This window comes from Dromaius novaehollandiae, chromosome 21 (genome assembly GCF_036370855.1).
Source record: "Dromaius novaehollandiae isolate bDroNov1 chromosome 21, bDroNov1.hap1, whole genome shotgun sequence".
Classification (NCBI taxonomy): domain Eukaryota; kingdom Metazoa; phylum Chordata; class Aves; order Casuariiformes; family Dromaiidae; genus Dromaius; species Dromaius novaehollandiae.
This window is the reverse complement of record NC_088118.1, coordinates 9,420,115-9,439,740: the sequence shown is the minus strand read 5'-3', so window position 1 is coordinate 9,439,740 and position 19,626 is coordinate 9,420,115. Positions and strand designations below refer to the sequence as shown.

At 52.7% G+C, this 19,626-nt stretch overlaps 1 protein-coding gene and 2 non-coding genes across 3 annotated transcripts; 2 read left to right on the top strand and 1 right to left on the bottom strand.

Moving 5' to 3' along the window:
• Positions 1-4,238: 4,238 nt before the first annotated feature.
• LOC112996206 (olfactory receptor 14A16-like) lies at positions 4,239-5,542 on the bottom strand. The gene is made up of 2 exons (XM_064524084.1): positions 5,299-5,542; positions 4,239-5,197 (listed from the first exon to the last, which is right to left on the bottom strand). The coding sequence occupies exons 1-2, from the start codon at positions 5,540-5,542 to the stop codon at positions 4,239-4,241; spliced, it is 1,203 nt and encodes a 400-aa protein (XP_064380154.1).
• Positions 5,543-15,680: 10,138 nt separating this feature from the next.
• On the top strand, positions 15,681-15,752 carry TRNAV-CAC (transfer RNA valine (anticodon CAC)). Its single transcript has one exon. It is a non-coding gene; the product is annotated as a tRNA-Val (tRNA).
• Positions 15,753-19,281: 3,529 nt separating this feature from the next.
• Positions 19,282-19,353, top strand: TRNAA-CGC (transfer RNA alanine (anticodon CGC)). Its single transcript has one exon. It is a non-coding gene; the product is annotated as a tRNA-Ala (tRNA).
• The last annotated feature ends 273 nt before the right edge of the window (positions 19,354-19,626 follow it).

Below are 19,626 nucleotides of genomic sequence, written 5' to 3'. Positions count from 1 at the left end.
AAAGAGATCTTTCTATCAGTGGTTTTCCTTTTCCAGTTTCATTTTCTGTTATATATCCTTGAAGCACCTGAATGCTGTGCATTCCCAAGCAAAAGGATACCACTATCACTAGGGTGCACCCCCTGAATCTTGTACAATTTGCTTTGCAGAAAACAATAGCGAGAACATTTGTCCAAAGTGTTTTCTGAGTCAAGAGATTCACTTGGACCCAGCCTTCCCCCCTATCCAACACACACAGGCTTATGAGATGTATAACTTTGCCTAGGAGAGTAATTCCAGTGACTTCAAGACAGTTATTTATATCCTGAGTCAACAGCATGCAAGTACACTTGTGAAAGTGTGGTAAAAGCACAACATAAAAGGCAAAGAAGACATGTTAACTAAAAGCACATCTTCTGACAGTTTGCCATTGCAAAATATAGTTGTTAGTATGCATAATAGAAATCCACTTAGCATTTCAATGCTTTAACTAAAGTGTCAGTTCTTTCTTCATGAAGGCCAAAGCTTTAAAAATTAGGAAGCTAAATTCCATCTTGTGTTCCACTGACTTTAGGAAGACGACTACACCGATTTCAATCAGCAGTCCTGCACACAGAAACAAAAATCCTAACTGGATGTGTTTACCATCAAATGTTTTGAAAGGGCATAATTTGGACACTTTAAATTCCCTCTAAAGAAACTCCTGAAATTCCAGCATGTCAACAGTCCCTGGCATCAAGGCAGGTCTCTTTTCTGACAGAAGACTCCAGTAGCTCAGGGCTAACTCCCTAGGTGAGGGGTCACTGCTGGCCCTGGAAACAGTCCTCCATTTCCTCAGGATTGGGGAAGCCATGTTGCCAGGGTGCTAAGTTTCCACCTTATCTTTCCAAAGAGGATGAGAAAGAGCAGGTTTAGGATAGGTTAGGATCATAGTTAATACAGGCCTCCTCGAAGAGTACAAAGCACTTCAGCCCAAGTAGCACTACCTCAAACATCGACATCTTCGAGGCTCTACCTGAAACCATTCTTGCAGGTCCTTCAAATGATATCATAAAATATCATGACTAATGCTGTTCTGCTATCGAAAGCTCTTCAGCTTCTCCCCAAACATCTGTTGCTCCCCCCCGCCAGTTCATCTGCCTCCTCTCATTTCATTTTCACATATTCTGCAGGCCACTAAACTCAGACTGCTAGGCAACCTTCATCCATGTAGACAAACTACCTCTCGATCTAGGCAAGACTCGATAGCAAAGCCTTTCATTCCTCCTTAAAAGGATGCAGTTGCTTAGCTTTTGTCTCCCAGAATCTGTTGGCAATTGCTGAGGAGAAAGTTGAAAGCTGGGAGGAAGAAAAAAAAGTGTTCTGCATTTCCACATAATACTTAAACATAATCCAGAAAAGCTAACCTACTGTTGCTTAGAAGAGAATTGTAGTGCATAAAGAAGCAAAACATTGGAAGGGTTTTGTTTCATTATTTGAAGTACTTTCAACATTATTGAAAGGAAAGAATTTAAAGTTGCATTTTATCTGACTCAACTGAGTTTTGCTGATGAACAATATATACAGATAGTCTTTAAACCTATAGCTATTCTGCTTATAAAAGGAAACAGCTGGTCGTTCAAGCAGCAAATTACAATTGATTTCCAAGAGGTAAACCTCTCCTGCTTATAAACTAATCAAATTGACATGTACATAAACCACTCACAAACAGGAAAACCCCAAGCCCCACCTTTATAAACCAGGACACTTTTTGAGTATATTCGCCTTTTATTACACAAGAAACTAAGCCTGTAACTATGACAAGGCATTGCTTATATTTTGAATCTGCACATATGCCTTACTTTTTGATTCTACATATATTCTGGATTTTACCCCTTCTTAAGAAATTACTTTCTATTACTACTACAAAAGCTCAATATCGACAGAACTTTTTTCAGCACACAGATGTATTGCTACCTCAGTTTACCTACAGGTAAGTTCAACAGAACAGATGTCATAGGTTAAATAAAGGTAAAGAAACTCCATCATTTCCTCCATTTATAAATTCTTTGTTATGGGAGTTTTCTTTCTGAATGGCCTACTGTAAAGCAGAGAAGCAGTAGAATTTTACATTAAAATATTTAGAGTTTACTCCTAGCCCCTCCAACAAAGTCCGAGTGCTCTTAGAAAATCGATTCTAAAAGGCCAGCTGTAGAGAGCCCGCTTAGAGCCACCGGTGCCAACAAATTAAACCTTATGCTAATGGGTTAAACATTGCTACCATTTAGATTCTGTACAAGAGCAAGGAGGAGAGCACTTCACAGTCAGGTGGTTGCTCCTCTTCTTCAGTAGTTTCCTCCGTCGCCTGGTCTCTAATCACGCTCACCTCCTGAAAGCTCGGTCAGGGCTGCGCTTCCTACATCTCATCAAATGTTCCTCATTGTCATCAGAGGAGGAAGATGGGGAAACACTGCTCTAGACTGTAGACTTTCCATCTGCAAGCATTTCAACAGCAATAACAAAAACAAGATTAAGAACACACTAAGTCATGTCAAGATTCAAGTGAAGTCTATCTCAGAATGCACTGAGAAATCTATGATGTTTCCAGCCCATTATATTCCTCATGCATCTGATTTCCTAGCACATTACATGTTTTTCCTTGTGAGCACAAAATTCAGACGTTTGGGGGAAGGAAAAACTTCCCCAGTGTGTCCATGCAATGCAGGGGACAACCTGGTCTCTTCTCTTCTGCAGCCTCCATGTCCTGCTGCCTTGCCCAGGAGAATGGGATTTGCCCTGCAAGCATGTTGCCCGTTCACACACAGTAGCTGCCTGCTGGCATTTTTCCTCTCCCAGGCACTTTCCAGCCCTGCCCAGCCCCTGCGCAGCTCTCTTCACCCCCTCACCCTCTCCCCAGCCCAGCCCAGCAGAACAGCCCGGGCTGGGGTCGGCCCTGCAGCAGTGCCCATCACTGGGTGCTGCAGAGTTCGGGGCACTCACACCACAGTCTTAGCCCCTCTGAAGTGAAGACAGCTGCTGGGGGGCAGAAAGGGGTGTCAGCCTCCCCCACCATCCCCAGGGCTGGGGACTAGCACTGGCGCAAGGAGATGGAGGCCATCCACTCCCTCTTCCCACTGCTCTCATATCTGGGAGGTCCTTAACCCTGACTGCCTCCATAGCCTCTATGGCAGCCTCCTCTCCAGGACAGCACAAGCTCCCTGGCCCCAGGACTCCTCAGGCAACTCCAGAGAAAGAGCAGCCTGCCCTGGGCTGGCACACATAGAAGCAGGTCTTCATTTATTCCTCCTCACCAAACACAAGGTTGCTCCTTTGATTTTATCCAGAGATGACCCTGCTCCCCAGAGGGCCTTTCCCCGGTGAGTGTGTCCAGCTGTTCCTGCACCCCTCCCCTATACTCCCTGCAGGGTCCCGGTGTGAGCAGGCTGTGGGGCCACGAGGTGACTCTGCACTAGCCATGCTGGTCAGCACTCAAAGCAAACCCAGCTGGACCAGCATCGTTGCACCCGAGAACCCCTTCCCCAGGGTCTGTGGCTATGGACGAGTCACAGGGCATTTCCAGTCTCTCAGGATATGTTCAGATGCGTCATTAGATGTAGCCCACTGCCTCTCCCAAGACTGCTGATCCCCTATTCGATGCATGCCTCAGTTTAGCCTTTTCGGTGATTCCACTTGGTTTTGTGAGTCTTCGCTCACTGCCCATCCAAGGCACACACGGCTCCCAGAGATCCCCTGTGCTCTCTGGATAGCTCCATATGCCCATCCAGAAGGGCAAGCATCTGCCACCAGCCCTGTAATAGGTGGCACAGTCCTCGGCAGATACCACTTGAACACTCAGTCTCTCCATGGGCACTGGAGACTCAAAAGTGACAGCTGAATCTAGCCCCCATTCCCTAACACATAACCCTAGGAGCATATCCCCCTTAGCCCATGGAATACCCAAGCACAGCAACAGGGCCTTTTTGAGTGCAATTCCCTGGAGCAATCTTGCCTCCAGCCTGAGCAGAAGAGCCCAACCTTCAGGCACTGTACTGAGAAAATCCTCTTTTATTACAGAGATGCTATTTGGGAGGCCAGCTCTGACACAGTGATAGGCAGATGTAGGGAAGGCCTCTGGGTCATGTAGATGGGCTTTGTGCCTCTGCAGAAGTGGCATCAATTCAAACATTTGTGTACAAATATGTTTATCACAGATGGAACACGAAAAGCACAAGAAAGTCCTGAGATAGACTGTGAATCGCTTGTGAGGAGAGATGGAAAGCTTACTGCTGCCGAAATAGTACCAATAGAATCAGTTTCCTTAGTGCGTCCTTGAACTCCTTGTTCCTCATGCTATAGATGAGGGGGTTCACTGCTGGAGGCACCACCACGTACAGAACAGCCACCACCAGGTCCAGAGCTGGGGAGGAGTTGGAAGGGGGCTTCAGATAGGCAAACATGACAGTACTGGCAAACAGGGAGACCACAGCCAGGTGAGGGAGGCACATGCAAAAGGTTTTGTGCCGGCCCTGCTCAGAGTGGATCCTCAGCACGACTGTGAAGATCTGCACATAGGACACCACAATGAAAATGAAACACCCAAAGCCCAAAGAGGAACTAACCAAACTGACCCCAGCTTCCCTGAGGTAGGAGTTTGAGCAGGAGAGCTTGAGGATCTGGGGGATTTCACAGAAGAACTGCTCAACGGCATTGCCTTGGCAAAGTGGTACTGAAAATGTGTTCCCGGTGTGCAGCACAGCATTGAGAAAACCACTGGCCCAGGCAGCTGCTGCTATTTTGACACAAGCTCTGCTGCTCATGAAGGTCCCATAGTGCAGGGGTCTGCAGATGGCAATGTAGCGGTCATAAGCCATGACAGTGAGAAGAGAACACTCTGCTGTTATCAGGAAGACCAACAGAAAGACCTGGGCAACACATCCTGAGTAGGAAATGGCCCTGGTGTTCCAGAGGGAATTGGCCATGGATTTGGGGACCGTGGTGGAGATGGAGCCAAGGTCGACAAGGGAGAGGTTGAGGAGGAAGAAGTACATGGGGGTGTGGAGGCGGTGGTCACAGGCTATGGCAGTGATAATGAGGATGTTGCCCAGGAGAGCAGCCAGGTAGATGCCCAGGAAGAGTGAGAAGTGCAAGAGCTGCAGCTGCCGTGTGTCTGCAAACACCAGGAGGAGGAACTCGTTGAGGGAGCTGCTGTTGGACATTTGCTTCCTCTGGACTTTGAAGACTGTCCAAGGAGAAAAAGACATTGACAAGTTAGAACAGGCTTCTCCGAGCCATACCTATTCCATTTCTCATAGACACCCCCACCTTTCCTCTGCCCTCTACCTTCATTCAGCTCCCTGCCTTTAGTTCTGGTTTGCACTGGGCAAGTGTGCCATGTGGAGCAAGGGCCTCTGCCCATGGTCTCTGGAGGAGTCAGTTCTGCTCTGCTGGGGGTGTGAACAGAGGTGTCAAAAAGTCTCAGGTATTTGGTGGCATATCTGGGGATGGGCACTGTGAGCTGAGGGAAGGGGACTTGCTCCAATGACCCAGTGGGAGACCCATAATGGGACCCAAATACAACACTCATGCCATCTGTCCCCTGAAAGAGCAGATCCTTGTGAGGGATTTATCTCCCACAACATTACCCTGTTGAACAGAGGGGTCTGTATCTGAATCAGTCTAGCTCCCACTCTAGCAAGGCAGAGAAGCACTCAAGTGAAGGCAAGGGGTAACATAACCTTTTCTACATGTCTCCATTCCAACGAGATAGACCTCTCCTCACCCCAGTTTACTATCTGTGCTCTTTCTCCAGGCCCTGTAGTGGGAATGGGAAGGGACTAGCTCTGACAGCTGCATTTTGAAGCAGATTACATCCACTCCTTATGTGGAAGGGTGGTTCAACATTTTGACACTTATTTTCTACAGAAAATGATCTGCAGCGGAGGTCTGGTCACATATTTAATTTCATGTGCCTCTATCACACCGTGGGAGCATTCTTTGATAGGGTAGAAAACTTTAGCATTTCACTTGCTCTCAGCATGAGCACTTCTGCATCCCTGGAGGAAAAATGGGCTCACTGTGACTTTGTGCAGAGTCGTGGGACCTGGTCTGTCGATGAGTTTTGCCCCTCACTGCCCTGTGCTTGCACCTCTCTCAGCTAAAGGACAGTCACACTCACAAGTTCCTCTAAGGTAAGCTGAGAGCAGAAGAGTTTAGTTTCACAGGGAAGTTTCACAATTTCTTCTCTCTCAGACCAGCTACAGAGAGAGTGATGAAGAACGTGACAAGGTCAGCTCTTTTCCCAGCACCACAGGGTGCATTTCCTGGAGCCGCACAAGTGAGATGGGGGTTGAGGAACCTTGCTCCCATGCAGACCCCTCTATTGCAGAACTCTCAGTTTCAGTGTCTGCAAAGGCACCCAAGAGCAAGAACAGGAGCAGCGTGGACAGGAGGGGAAACAAGGAGCAATACCATGGCCCTGCTGCCAGGAAAGCCTTTGCCTTTACCCAGCTGGGCATTCCACCTTGCAGATGGTGACACTGCAGGGCAGTCACTCTCAGCCCCTTTGTCGAGTAGCACAAAATGGGCCCGTGGAAGAAGAGAGGCCCCTCTCCTCTGCCAGAGGTCTGTCTGCAGAAGAGGTGGCTCATGCCCTGGACTCCGTGACTGTCAGGGCAGAGGCTCTGCTGGGTAGGAGAGGGGACATGGGGGGCTTGCTCAGAGGAAGGTTCTGCATCAGAGGGGCTGATCACAACTTGCCGAAATCCATCTGCCCATGACAATTCTTCTGGCAGTTCCATCTCATTCCCTGCCCATCTCTGTTGCCTGGAGCTGTCCCTGCAGGGAGCTGTTTCTCTGTCCCACCGTCTTTTCCCTGTCAGTGCTCACAGACCCCATCCCACCCTCTGTGTGTTCAGTTCTACACTACAGAGACTGCCCAGGTCAGGGCACTGTCCAGGGGCATCTGTGTGCTCACGGATCCTAAGAAGCAGGTCAGAAAAACTCTGATAAGGCCATAAAGGTGCTGTCTGTAGGCTGAGGTGGGGTTGAAGGGCTTTGCTGAGGTTTCTCACAGACATCCTGATCTCTGAGAGTGAAGGTCTGGGAGTCCCAGGTGCTTGCCAAAGCAGAAAACTCTTTCCTTTTTTCTCCTCCTTGTCAAAATTTGGAAACCTAATGCACACACTCTGGAAGGAAAGCTCCTTCCCTTTCAAGGAGCCTTTTTCTCACCTGCCTCTGAAAAGACCCCTTGGAAGTGTCCTGCGCATGAGCTAGAGCTGAGCGCAGCCCGGGCCCATGCAGCAGCCTCTGAATGGGAGAAGGAGCATGCCCTGCTGGGCATCGATCCTCCCACTCAGAGCTTCTCCCCACAGCACCTTGGGGAGTTCCCTGGGCAGGCTGAGTGCTGACCCTCACAGGCAGCAGGGTCACTGCCCCAGGAACACAGCACTCGGGGGTGTGGGCACACTGCTCTGAATTACAGCCCTGGGCAGACCTGTGTGCACTCCCTGGCTTCACACCCCTGCAGCATCCCTGGGAGAAGGCAGCAGGATGCCCTGTCCCAGTGATGGTGTGGCAGGGAATCCCTGCTCTGAAGCATCTCCCCCTCTTCTGCACTGCAGAAGCTGGAAGAGCCATCCTGAAAAAAACCTAACAAACAGTCATGGGATGGATGTGTTTAGAAGATCCCCTCCAGGAACCTCAGTAGTATTGCTATACAGCCAGAGACTTACTGTGTCAAGGGCTGGGAAGGTTTCTCCCACAGTGCGCTCTGTCCTCCCACTCCAGACTGCCCTTCACTTCTCTGTGTCTTGTCTCATCTTGTGCCGGCAACAGCAGGCGGTGCCCAGAGCCCTGCCGCTCTTTGCAGAGGAGCTGCTCCTGGACAGAGCTGTCTCTCAGCAGTGCTGCCAGGTTGCCATGAGCTCCCCCACCATCCCAGGAGCCTGGCCCCGCTCAGGAGCAGAGGCCCAGCTGAAGACGTGAACTTCGCTGTCCCTTGTGCTCCCTCGTCCTGGGAAATGTTCACTGAAGTAGACTAAAATAATCACCAATGGTCCCTCTCTAAGTCTGCTTCAGTGAACATTTCCCAGGATGAGGGAGCACAAAGGAAAACTTTCCTGAGTGCCTGTCTGTCTCTCTCTCCTTGCCTCCCTTGGCACCAGGATCATGATGTTGCTCCTTGTTTCCCCTGCTGTCCATGCTGCTCCTGTCCTTCTCTCAGGCTTTCAAGTGTTGGGGTGGGGGGTGGGGGTTCAGGTGCAGTTCACACACCAACGCTGCAAGTTGTGCAACAGAGAGCCTGTGCAGGAGTGAGATTGCCCCAGTCCCCTTCAAACCTGTGTGGCTCCAGGAAATCCAGTCTGTGGGGGCTGGGAAATCCCTCCCTTAAGGAGAGACCCTCTGTAGGACATTTGAATGTTTTCCTGTGGTGTCCTGCCAGGCTTTGAACTGCCCTCCAGAAAGGCACAACTGTCTCATTGCATCTCTCCGGTATCTGAGAGAAGCATGAAGAAGCTGCAGAGATGTTAAGAGTACAGAAATGGTGGTGGGAGGCTGTATGTGGCAGCTGAAAATAGCCCTGTGTGTCCTTGGCTAGAAGGGGAGTGTGGAGACCTCCCTCTGGTGCTCTGAGAAAGGGTGTGAAGTCTGGAGATCTGCACTTTGAAACTGAACTCCTCTGCTCTCAGCAGTGGCTGGTTTCTTTTTAGGGTGACATCATCCTCCAGCTCCAAGGGGTGCGAGCACGGGACAGCTGGGACCAAGGCTAATAGGCAGCCTAGCTTTCCTCACTCTGCACCAGTGACAGTGAATCCTTTTGACAGAAATAGCGAGTGTCAGAGCTTTTCACCCCCATGCCCGTGTATCCTCTACTGTACAGCAGGATGAACTCCTATGGAGCTCAGGGGCAGAGGTCCCTTGTCCTCACGACACCCTCTACCAGCACAAACAAGAGCTCAAGCAAGATACCTGCCCAATAAAGAGAGAGGCAATGTGGTGCTTTTAATGAGAGATGGAACTTTTTTTCCCCTTGACAGGTGTCTCCTAACTTGTATATGTCTTTTCCTCCTTTGACAGTCCTCAAAGTCCAGAGGAAGCAAATGCCCAACAGCAGCTCCTTACTGCGGCCTTGTTGCCTCCTCATCCCCAGAGAGTCCAGGAGGTGCTGTATCGTTGTTCTGCACTCGGGATTGCACACCCCCACCCTCACACTGCCCCCAGGAACAGCCCTGAGCTTCCCGTGAGGGAAAGGATCGCCAGAGCCAGGGCTTAGTGCTTGGCAGATCTACTGCCAGAAAACACATCAAGGTTTCCTTGGCATAGCCTTGCTTGAAATGTTTTTGACAGATAGATAGAAAAAGATAGAGGAAAACACAATTAAAAGGAGTTCACCAATAAGATCATTAGATTCTGGAAAAACAAGGCAAGGTTAGACTCCTTGAAGCTCAAAGCAGCAACTGGAGAGCTGAGAGGCTTCTGAGAGAATTAAAAGTAAGGGGAGGAGGAAAAATGGGAAACAAGAGAAAGTTCCTATGTCCAAAGAGTCTGATGCAAAGATGACTCTGGAAACAATCAACTTAACCAGGGCATGGGGATATATGTGAAAGATTAGTGAGGTGAAAACCACAGCGTAAGACAGAGCAGTGGTAATGCAAGTTCAGTGGCAGATGAATACCTCTTCTCCTGAGGTTCATACCCTTCCTCAGAATTTCCATTATTACATCAAGGGAAAACACTGACAGTTCATTAAAATTAATAATTTCAGCTGATAAAAATGTGCTAATATTGTCTGCAATTTTTTAAAAAATTTCTTCAGCTTTTCAGGCAGCGCTCAGGTATCTAACCACAAGCATCCGGGGCACTTGGAGAGGCCCTGGAATATCTGAGATAGCTGCCTGGGACAGGCAGCTCTCACAGAGGACCTGCGGGAGACTGGAGCCCTTTAGAGCAGCATGAAGAGGATAGAGAGAGGGGAAAAAGGCACCTAGAATGGCACCAAACCTCTGTGACCTTGCAACTGCATCCCACCCCAGTTCTGAAAATCACTGTCCTTAAAAAAAACACACACAAAAAACATCCCCAGCAAAAAAGTCCACCATACTAAAAAACAAAACAAAAACAAAATAAAAAAATAAGGAAAATGAAAGAAACAGAAAATGTTAAAAGCTGAAGAGTGTAAAAAACCATTTCTTTCATTTAGTTTCTTTTTTATTTCATTTTTTTTCTTTTACCCTGTGTTGGAAGCTAAGACCTAGCCCTCAGCGCTTGCCTTCAAGTGCTAGAGCAGGCTCTAGTCCTCACCCCCACACAAACACACACCCCCAGGCCACAAAAATAGCCCATTCCCAAAACCCTCAGCAGAAACACGATGCCCTGCACTCGGCCATCACGCAAAAGCTTTCCCCAAGCCCACCAACTGCAAAGCCCAAACTCCCCGCTTATGCCTCAAGACTAAGCCCTATTCTGCTCCCGCAAAGGCTCGAACCCTCCAGGTGACTTGTAAGCCGAGCGCCAGGGCGTTTGGGGCCTGGGAGGCAGAGGCAGAGGCATGGCATGTCAGGGCTGGTGTTCAGTCTTGGAGGGCAAGCGCATGGAGCTGAGAGCAGAGGGCAGAGGCAGGCGAGGGGGAGCTGCAAGTGCAGGGGTGAGGGCTGGGCTCTTGGCTGTGAGGTCACTTGCGGTGCAGGCAGCTGCTTGGTGGGGAGCAGCAGGCTGGCACTGTGAGGTGCTGCAGGGGAGGGCGGGTCCTGCCAGGAGGGCAGAGAGGTTGGGGCATCACAGAGGCAGGGGCAGGTTTTGGGGGACAGCGCTTGGGTGCTGATGAGCAGGTGCTCTGTGTGCCCTCAGCCAAGCAGCCAGAAGCTGGAGACTAACAGCAAAGTCCTAACCCCCTGCTGATTCCTGAAGCCTAAGCCCCTTCTACCAAAGCCCCTGACACGGTCCCATACACATCTAATTAGCTGGGGAGTGAGTCAGGTGGACAGAGAGTTTGCACTGAACAGGGATCAGCCCTCAGGGCAAGGTGTCTAGGTGTCGGTACTGCACAAAGGAAGGATAGACTACCTGGTCTGGAAAAGGAGAGCCAAATGTCAGAGGGTTCATCTTGTCCCTGAGGGACACCAGGGTTGTTGCTCCATGGGATGTGCTGCCCAGGGCTTCCTGGTTCTCTTCTTGATGGCACCAGAGTTTTGTCTTCTCACTGTCATGGCCTACAGCTGCCACATGGCCAGCTGCAGTCCCCTGCACTATGGCACCCTCCTGGGCTCCAGAGCTTGGGGCCTGGGGTGGTGCTTTGTCCACACAGTGCTGCCCACAGTAGATACCTTCCCAATGCCACCATGTCAAGGCCACATTGTGGAGCAGCTCTCCTGTGCAGTCCCCCAGCTCCTCAGGCTCTGCTGCTCAGCTCAGCGACATTGGCCTCCAGAATAGCATGTCCTTGATGACAGGTGATCTCCTCATTGCAATGTCCAAAGGCTGGACTCTTAATCTACAATCTAGGTAAAGAAAATGCTGCAGCATCTGCACCACAAAACGTGTCTGCTGCTTAGCTTGGCTTCTCCATGGACTTGGGGTGACAAGTCATGGCGTGATGTTAGGGACAAGGGTTGTTTCAGGTGTGGTGGCCTGCTGCCCAGCAGCTGTGGAGATGGGGACTGGTCACTGAACTAGCAACCCAAGGTTGTCACACAGGAGGCCAAGCTCCGTTGCAAGAGGAGAGGGTGTGTGTGCCTTCTGCCCCGGGCACAGTGCTCCCCTCCCACCCACAGGGAACACCTTCAGGAGCAACCTCCTGCACATCTGCCTGGGTATGGGCACAGCTGGCGCAGGGAAGAGAGCTCAAGGGGGAGGGCCGAAGTAGCTCAGCTGGCAGAGCATTAGACTGAAGATCTAAAGGTCCCTGCTTCAAGCCCGGGCTTCGACAAGGGGGTTGTTCTTGGTGCCTCATGGCTTTTTGCAGAGCTGCTCTGTCTTCTCCCAGCCTCCACCAACCCTGGCTGTATCGCACCCCACAGCTGGGGGGAGCAGGCAGCCAGGACCTAGCTGGATGGGGCCCACCCTTGCTCTGACCCTTCCCATCCTGCCTGCCCTCATGTCTCTGTGCCCAAGGGAGGGGCTTGGTGGTACCATGGGGGACCTCAAATGGTGGGAGAGGCATTTGGGTGCTGCACTGGTTCCAGATGGTGATGGAGCTGGTCCTGAGTCCCTCTCTGGGGGATCCCCCTTTGCCTGATGGGGCCTTCTGGCCTCTCCTGGCCCTGCAGAGCCCACGGTGCCTCTGAGCTCCTTGGTTCAGCCTCCTCCCTTGGAATGACTCCACCTGGGATGGGCTCTGGTCTGGTGAGGCCCCATTCCTCACCCACCCAGACCCACATGTGGTCCCTGGAGGTCTCCTGAGCTGTCCTGGAAGCTTCATGGTCCCCTCCAGGATGGGTGTGCACCGTCAGCCCTGCTGCCTGGGGCAAGTCCCAGTAGAGAAGTTGGAGACCATAAGAGGGTGACTCATGCTTTACGGATGGTGGATAACTGAGGTCTCCAAGAGTCTCCCTGGGGCATCCTTGAGCTCCTCCTTCTTCATGCCGTGGATGAGAGGCTTCACAGCTAGAGGCGCCAAAGAGCCAGAGCCAGAGCAGCCACCAGCCTATCCAGTGATAGGGAAGCCGTGCAGGGGGGCTCCAGGTGGGCAAAGAAGAAGGTGCTGAGATACAAAGAGGCCATAAGCAGGGGAGAAAGGCAGGTGGGAAAGGCTTTGTGAAATCAAGAAGATACCCAGGAAGCCCTGGTCACCTCCTCCCAAGTAGGGAACAGCCCTGGTGTCCCTCAGGGACCTGGCCATGGATTTGGGGACAGTGGTGGAGATGGAGCCAAGGTGGAGGAGCAAGATGTGCATGGGGGTTGTGGAGGCAGTGGTTGCAGGCTTTAGCTCTAAGGATGAGGCCATTGCAGAAGGAGGGCAGCCAGGCAAATATCCAGGAGCATTGAGAAGGGCAGAGTGCAACTACCCCCCACCCCTTATCTTAGGCCCCAGCTGACCACAATTAACTGGCAGATCCCAGTGCTGACCAGGAGGAACTAAGTGATACTGGTTGCAACTGGTGAGGCCAGAAACAGGCATGAGATCAGCAAAAAGGTACATCTCCACACCAAATATTGTAGGACCATGAGTCAAACGCCATGCCCATACATAGCACTGCAGCCTAGAGCCCATTGAGCTCTCCTGCACGGCAGTGGGCTGCCCGGCAGTGAATCGCCTCTTGAGCAGGGATGCCTCTCAAGGTTGCTCTCCAGGAGTTAAGAGAACCTCTGACAAGAAACCGTTGGAGAGGTAAGAAACCAACACTTGAGCAATAACAAATATGCAGTAAGAGTTGCTTGCTATGACTAAACTGTATTGCTATCTTCAATAAACTTGTTTGCAATAAACCCATAACTAATATCCTCCCTGCCCCATGATGATTCAGAAGGCCTTTCTCAGAAGAGACTTCCTTTTTTTCTATTAGTTTTTCTTTTCTTTTCTTTTCTTTTTTAAGAATTTTCTCTAACCTTTCTCTGGGGTGCTAATAAAATAGTATCTTTCTTAAGAGAGAGAGTTCGTTCCTTTCTTTGGGGATCCAAAAGAACCATCATGTCCTGGTGCAAAGCAGGAGCACTGGCTGCAGGAGGCACTGGGCAAGAGGAGGGAGATAGATCCCATGAGGATGAGGTGGATGTTTCAAGGCAGTGGCTGGGGGTGTCAAAAAAGGTCCCCCAAAGCTCAGCACAGTGGTAGTAGCCTGACTCAATGCCAGACTAGGCAGTGTCCAACTTTGATGAAATGTCAGTGTGTCAGCATGCTCGTCTCTGGTAGGAGAAGGGAGAGAAACAGCACAGAGGGGCCTGGCTGCAGCCCCTGATGAACATGCCTCTGCATCAGCTCAGTCCTGCTGACAGAGCACAAGGCAGGGTAGAAATTCAGTGATTCCTTGGGGTCTAGCAGGGAGGTTGAAAAGTGACAGTAAGACCGAATTCACAGCAGCCCCAGATCACCAACGGGCAGTCATGTTTGCTCTCCAAATTTACCTTCCTTTGCATTTCCTGAACATGCCCCACAGACTTGGCTTTTGTGTCCCCTCTCCCCTCTGTAGCAGCTCACAGCACAACTAGCTTGATGCTCCCCACTTGCCTCACCCAAAGCTACTCACCCATCAGGCTGCCCTGTCCAGCCCAGCTGCAGCACCTTGCAGCCCTCCATCCCTGCACAGAGGCAGAAGGCCTGCTCCTGCAAGCCCACAAGCTGCTTTGCTCCTCTTGCCAGCTCTTGCTGCTGCTGAACCCTGCCCTCCCATCGGCAGCTCAGCTGCAGCTGCAGCCCAGGACATCTTGCTCTGTCTCCAGTCTCAGCCTCTCTCCAGCCAACATGTCAGACCAAGGACTGAGCACAGACTGGACACAGAGCGCTGTGCTCTCCCCGGAGGTTGTTCCTGTGGTGGACGAAGGACTGACCCTGCCATGGGGGGGGACTCTGGCAGAGCTGTCTGCATGTCACACAGATGTCTGAATTGCTTCCACATTCCCACACAGTGGCTGGAGCAGGGACTCATCCAGGCTCTGGCACTGCCCCATGGCACCGCACCTGCCCTTCTCCCCATTCAGTAACGAGATGTACAGACACAACCACCCAGCATGGACAAACACGCTTCCCTCTCCTGTCCTTCCCATCAGGGAAGAGCATGGCACCACCATTTCAGCTCAGCTTCAACAGGATGCTCGTGCATCCTTCATGCTGCTCTCCAGCTTCTCTAGCCATCTTACATGGTCCAGAAAGGAGGTCCCACAGCAACGGGCATGTCCCATCCAGCAGCAGATCAGCTGTCCCAGAGCCAGCTGCCCAGGGATGTAGCTCCAGAGAAGTTTGACTTTTGTTGTGACCAAACACACACGAGAGGAGCGGGCAAAAGGGGCTGTCCATCCAAGCAAGGTTAACAGCCAAACATGCTCCCCCGCTGTGCCACAGAGACCCCAGCCTGGGGCTGTCCTGGAGCAGCTCTGGCCAGTGTCAGGACAGTCCCCAGTGCTGTGGGAATGGGAATGGGAATGTCCCTGAGCCCAGCCATGACCCCAAGCCCAGCCATGTCCCCAGCACCAAGGAAGGCAACGCTGCCCTTCACCCACTGCTGGGTGCTGGTGGGCAGAGCAGTGCAGGGGGAGGCCTTATGCCTGGATGAGGGGCTGTGGGCACTTCCCTGCACACCATCAGCTCTACCTGATCCTCTGGCCCCTCCACTGTAAATGCAGGGGGCAATCAGGGCTGTGGGCACCTCACCCCGCGGAGGCCATTTCCCTCACCTTCTTCACCACTGCTGCTGGTGTTGGGGACAGATATGATGCACACAGGAGTGCTGCATGGGGTGGCAGAGGGGACTCAGGGGAGCAATTTGCTCCTCTCCATCCACCCTCCCTGCGAGGGACAGAGCACGGGAGCAGCACCTGAAGTGAGAGTCTCCTGCTGCCCCCATTGACTGCAGAGCCGTTGAAGAGGCAGTGCTGTGTGGTGCAGCCCCACTGCAGGAGCAGTGCCCAGCTGAGAGACCATCCCAACTTCCCCCACCCCAACCCGCAGCCCAGCAGGAGGGTTCCAGTGCTGTTTTCTGCTGCAGCTCTCGGCACCAGGGCACAGCAGGCCTGTGCTTGGCAAAGGGCACACCAGGGCACGAGAAGACATGCCAGCCCTCAGCAGGCTGCAGGGGGATGTAGCTCACTGGAAGAGCACCTGCTTCACATGCAGGAGGCCCTGGCTTCAATCCCCAGCATCTCCAGGGCTGCTTTTGGCCTGCATCTCCCTCCCCAAACTGGCCTGAAGGCTGACATCTAGATGCATTGCTCCTTTACAGAAATGGGGGTCTTGCCCTCTGACAGGATGCCCTGTGTGGAGGGGAGCTCCCAGGGTGGGAGGTGACCATCTGAAATGGCACCCCTAAAGCTGACACTGAGGGGACATGGGCTTTTGTGTCACTACCATTGCAACAACCTCATTGACCAGCAACAGGCAAACAGGCAGGACCTGGGAGGTCATCAAGTGCATCAAAATGTCCTCTTAGGAAACATCACTACCCTGCGGGACAGGAGGGGGTGGCATGTATGTGGTGGTGACAGGCCTGGATGGTACCTGAGAGGTTCTGTTAGCTGCAGCATCAGGATTGCCCTGGGCAGGCAGGAAGACCCTTTGAGGGCATCAAGTGCATCAGATGCACCCAACCACGGGGCATGAGAGCTCAGCAGGAGGGGAGAGGGGAGGTAGGTGGAGGTGACCACTGGGGCCATTAACTGGTGACTTGCTACTGTCCCAGCAGCACCCAACCAGCAGCAGATGAGCAGGCCCTGGGGTCACTGCAGGTGGCAGGAGCTGATTCAGCAGCTGGGGAGTCTCTTGATGGGCTCCAGCGACACTTGCAGGAACTAAGGCAAAATGGGAGATGGAGCAAACCCTCCCTGGCCCCCAGTCAGGGCCTTTATCACATTCAAATGCCACAGGAGACTGTTGGGGAAGAAGGATCGCTACTGGCAGTCTGTGTCCCCACCCAACCCCAAGTTTCTCCCCACAACTGTCTGCTCCCCCTTTTTCCTCATCGGCCTGAGCAACCCCATGACGGTGCTCTTAAGCAGAAGGCACCCCTGCTCTGTGGAGTCCAGGCAGATGGACACACATGTTCTCCTCAATGACCACTATTTCCTGCCAAATTGCAGCCCTGCATCTAATCTCTAGCTTACCCATTTTTGCAGAGAGAAAGAAGGGTCTCACAGGGCGAGCCTGGGTCCAAGGCACACAAGAACTGCTGCTGCAAGCCTGGCCTGGCCAAGTTACTTGGCCCTCCAAACCAGTGGGGCTGCACCTCTATCCAGGAGCACTAGGAACACCAGGAACATCCAGGACAACCAGGCCTGGTTGTCCCCCTGATGCCATCCCAGCAAGGATGTGGAGGTGCTGCCAAGACCTGCTGTCCAAGGGGCTGTGGAGGGCCCCATCCATCCCCTCATGGATGGATTGATCCTGAGGGATTGCTGCTCCCAGCACCTGCATTTGCAATTTCCACCTTGCACCTATGTTTGTGATTTACAATTTGCACCAGAGCTCTGCCTGGGCAGCTGGAAGCGCATGATAGCCCTGCGTGACACTCAGCAGGCAAGCTCACTGCAAGAGCAAGATTTGGAGAGACACGCGGGCACAGGCAGCCTCTCTGATTTGCCGCCTTGTCTGCCTCCTGTTAGCTGGAGGAAGGAAGTGCTCCACAGTCAAATCCCGCACAGCTCCTGCAAACGCCCAAGCAGACTTCCTCCAGCCCTGCGCAGTGCACTGCCTCCAAGCTCTGCACTAGCACCACAACACAGCACCGCACACTTCAACCTCAGCATGGCCCTCCCCGCTGACCTCTCCTGCAAATGCCGCTGCCACAGCTCCCAAGATGGAGCAGCCCCAAGACAATTTCCACCATGCCCCTTGAGGGCCTGACAAGCACCAGATGCCTGAGGTCACAGCAAGCTTTCAGAGGACAGCTCCAAACACCTAGCAGCACCCCCGGAGCCAGCACAATGCGGAACACAGCCAACCTGGGAGCTCCACAAAGGCAGGGTTTTCTCCACCCCAAAAGCACAGGACAGCTTCGCTTTTGTCTCAGCACTGCTGAAGCTGATGCAGCCTCCTCAGAAAGCTCCCGATGCAACACCAATGGCCACCACAAAGGGAGAAACAAGGGCAGCAGGGGCGGAGCAAGAGGCAGGCAGAGCTTTGTGGCACTGCATGGGAAAGTGGTTGGGCCAGCACCAGGCTACTCGGTTGCCTGCAGTCTCTTGCCAGTGGGAAGTGCAGGCCAGTGCGGCCAGAGAGATCACCAGTGCTTTGGGGCTCTCCTGTCTCCCTCGTGGCCTGAGCAGGCTGCAGAGTGGTGCACAATGCCAGCAGTTGGGCAGCAGTGACCTGCTGGCAGCTGGAGGTGGGGGTGTTGGAGGGGAGGGCGAGCTCAGTTGTTCTGGGCACCAGAGCGTGGCCCCGGGCCATGGGTGCAGGCCCATCTTCCGCCCTGCCGCACAGCATCAGTGTCAGGGCCCAAGCCAGACTTCTTTAGGCACAAAACAGCAGCAGGTCCAGCAAAGAAGGGCTCTCTCTTCTCAACACGGCTTCAGCAGAAGCACAACCTCTGGAAGCTTACACAGTGGCTCCTGTGGCTGTCAACACTACGACCATGCCCTGAGATGGCTGCTGCCAGGCCTTCCAGCTGTTGGCGTCTGCAGGTTGAATCACATGTGCCTAGGATTTTCCAAAAGGCCGGCCTCTAAACCTCCTCTCTTTAATGGGCTCCTGAAGCAAGCCATTTCTGACTGCCAAACTGGGAGCAGGCTTCTTCAAGACAAAGTTTGGGGACAGCCAGCTGTGGGCTTAGCTGCCTGCGTGGGGTGCAACTGCAAGGCAGCATTCCCATGAAAGTCTCCGAGGCCAATGCAGGTGACCAGGGATTGAGAAGCTGTTGTCTCAAGCAACCTGGCCAAGCACAGACAAGGAGGTTCACCTGTCTGATTGAGAAAGCCTTTGGGAGCAACAGTTCGGTGTCTCTTTGTTTGTTTGTTTGTTTTTTCCTTGATAGCAGCAAGGAGAGGAAATGGCAGTTAGCAAGGCTGTGGAAGTGCAAAGGCTGGAGCACTTTCTGGAGTTGGAGTCTGTAGGAAAGCTGCCATTTCCAAGCATCTTGAGCAGCGCTGGGAAGGCTTGGCATAGGCCTGCTTTACTGCAGTCAGCCTCTCTACTATAGCTAGCACTCAGCGCCCCTCACAGCTCGGCAGGAATTTGCTGAGGCCTTGCACATACACCACTGTCTTCTAGTGTGCATGCCACCTTGTTCAGCATCTACTTGCACAACTCTGGAAGAGTTGGACAAGACCTCGTCTTGGGCATGCCTAGTTTCTTGGCAGGAGACTGACCTTGAGAGGTGCAGGCCCATTTTCTCACTCGAGCTTTGACATTGGCAGGCCGCAGCAAGGGCCAGCTGCTCCCTCAGCTGCTGCTGGGAGCTGGGAGCCAAACACAGTCCCACGGCTGCCATGGCAGCAACGTCCCCAGCCAGGGCCCCATCCCACAGTAGCCACATGAGGTGAGCAAGGCAGGCCCAGAGATGGCAGCTCGCTTCAAGCAAGAGTCCAGATCCTCAGGCGTGCTCGTGGGGATGAGACAGGTGCGAGGTCAAGCCGGGAAACCAATGCACAGGTCAAGGTCAGCATGGGGTCTGACAATGGTTCCAGTGCTGTTTTCTGCTGCAGCTCTCAGCACCAGGGCACAGTAGGAATGTGCTTGGCAAAGGGGATGTAGCTCAGTGGAAGAGCGCCTGCTTCGCATGCAGGAGGCCCTGGCTTCAATCCCCAGCATCTCCAGGGCTGCTTTTGGCCTACATCTCCCTCCCCACACTGGTGTGAAGCCTGGTATCTAGATGCATTGCTCCTCTACAGAAAGTGGGGGCTTTCCCTCTGACAGGATGGCCTGTGCAGAGGGGAGCTCCCAGGGTGGGAGATGACCATCTGAAATGACCTCCCTGGCCAAGGGGAGAGGGAGTTAAAACTGACACTGAGGGGACATGGGCTTTTGTGTCACTACCATTGCAACAACCTGAGTGACCAGCAACAGGCAAACAGGCAGGAGCTGGGAGG

Coding starts and splice junctions, on each gene's coding strand:
- LOC112996206 (XM_064524084.1), bottom strand. CDS start 5,542: ATGAGTGTTGTATTTGGGTCCCATTATGGGTCTCCCACTGGGTCATTG. Junction 5,198..5,298: donor AGGCAGGGAGCTGAATGAAG/GTAGAGGGCAGA, acceptor CTCCTTGGACAG/TCTTCAAAGTCCAGAGGAAG.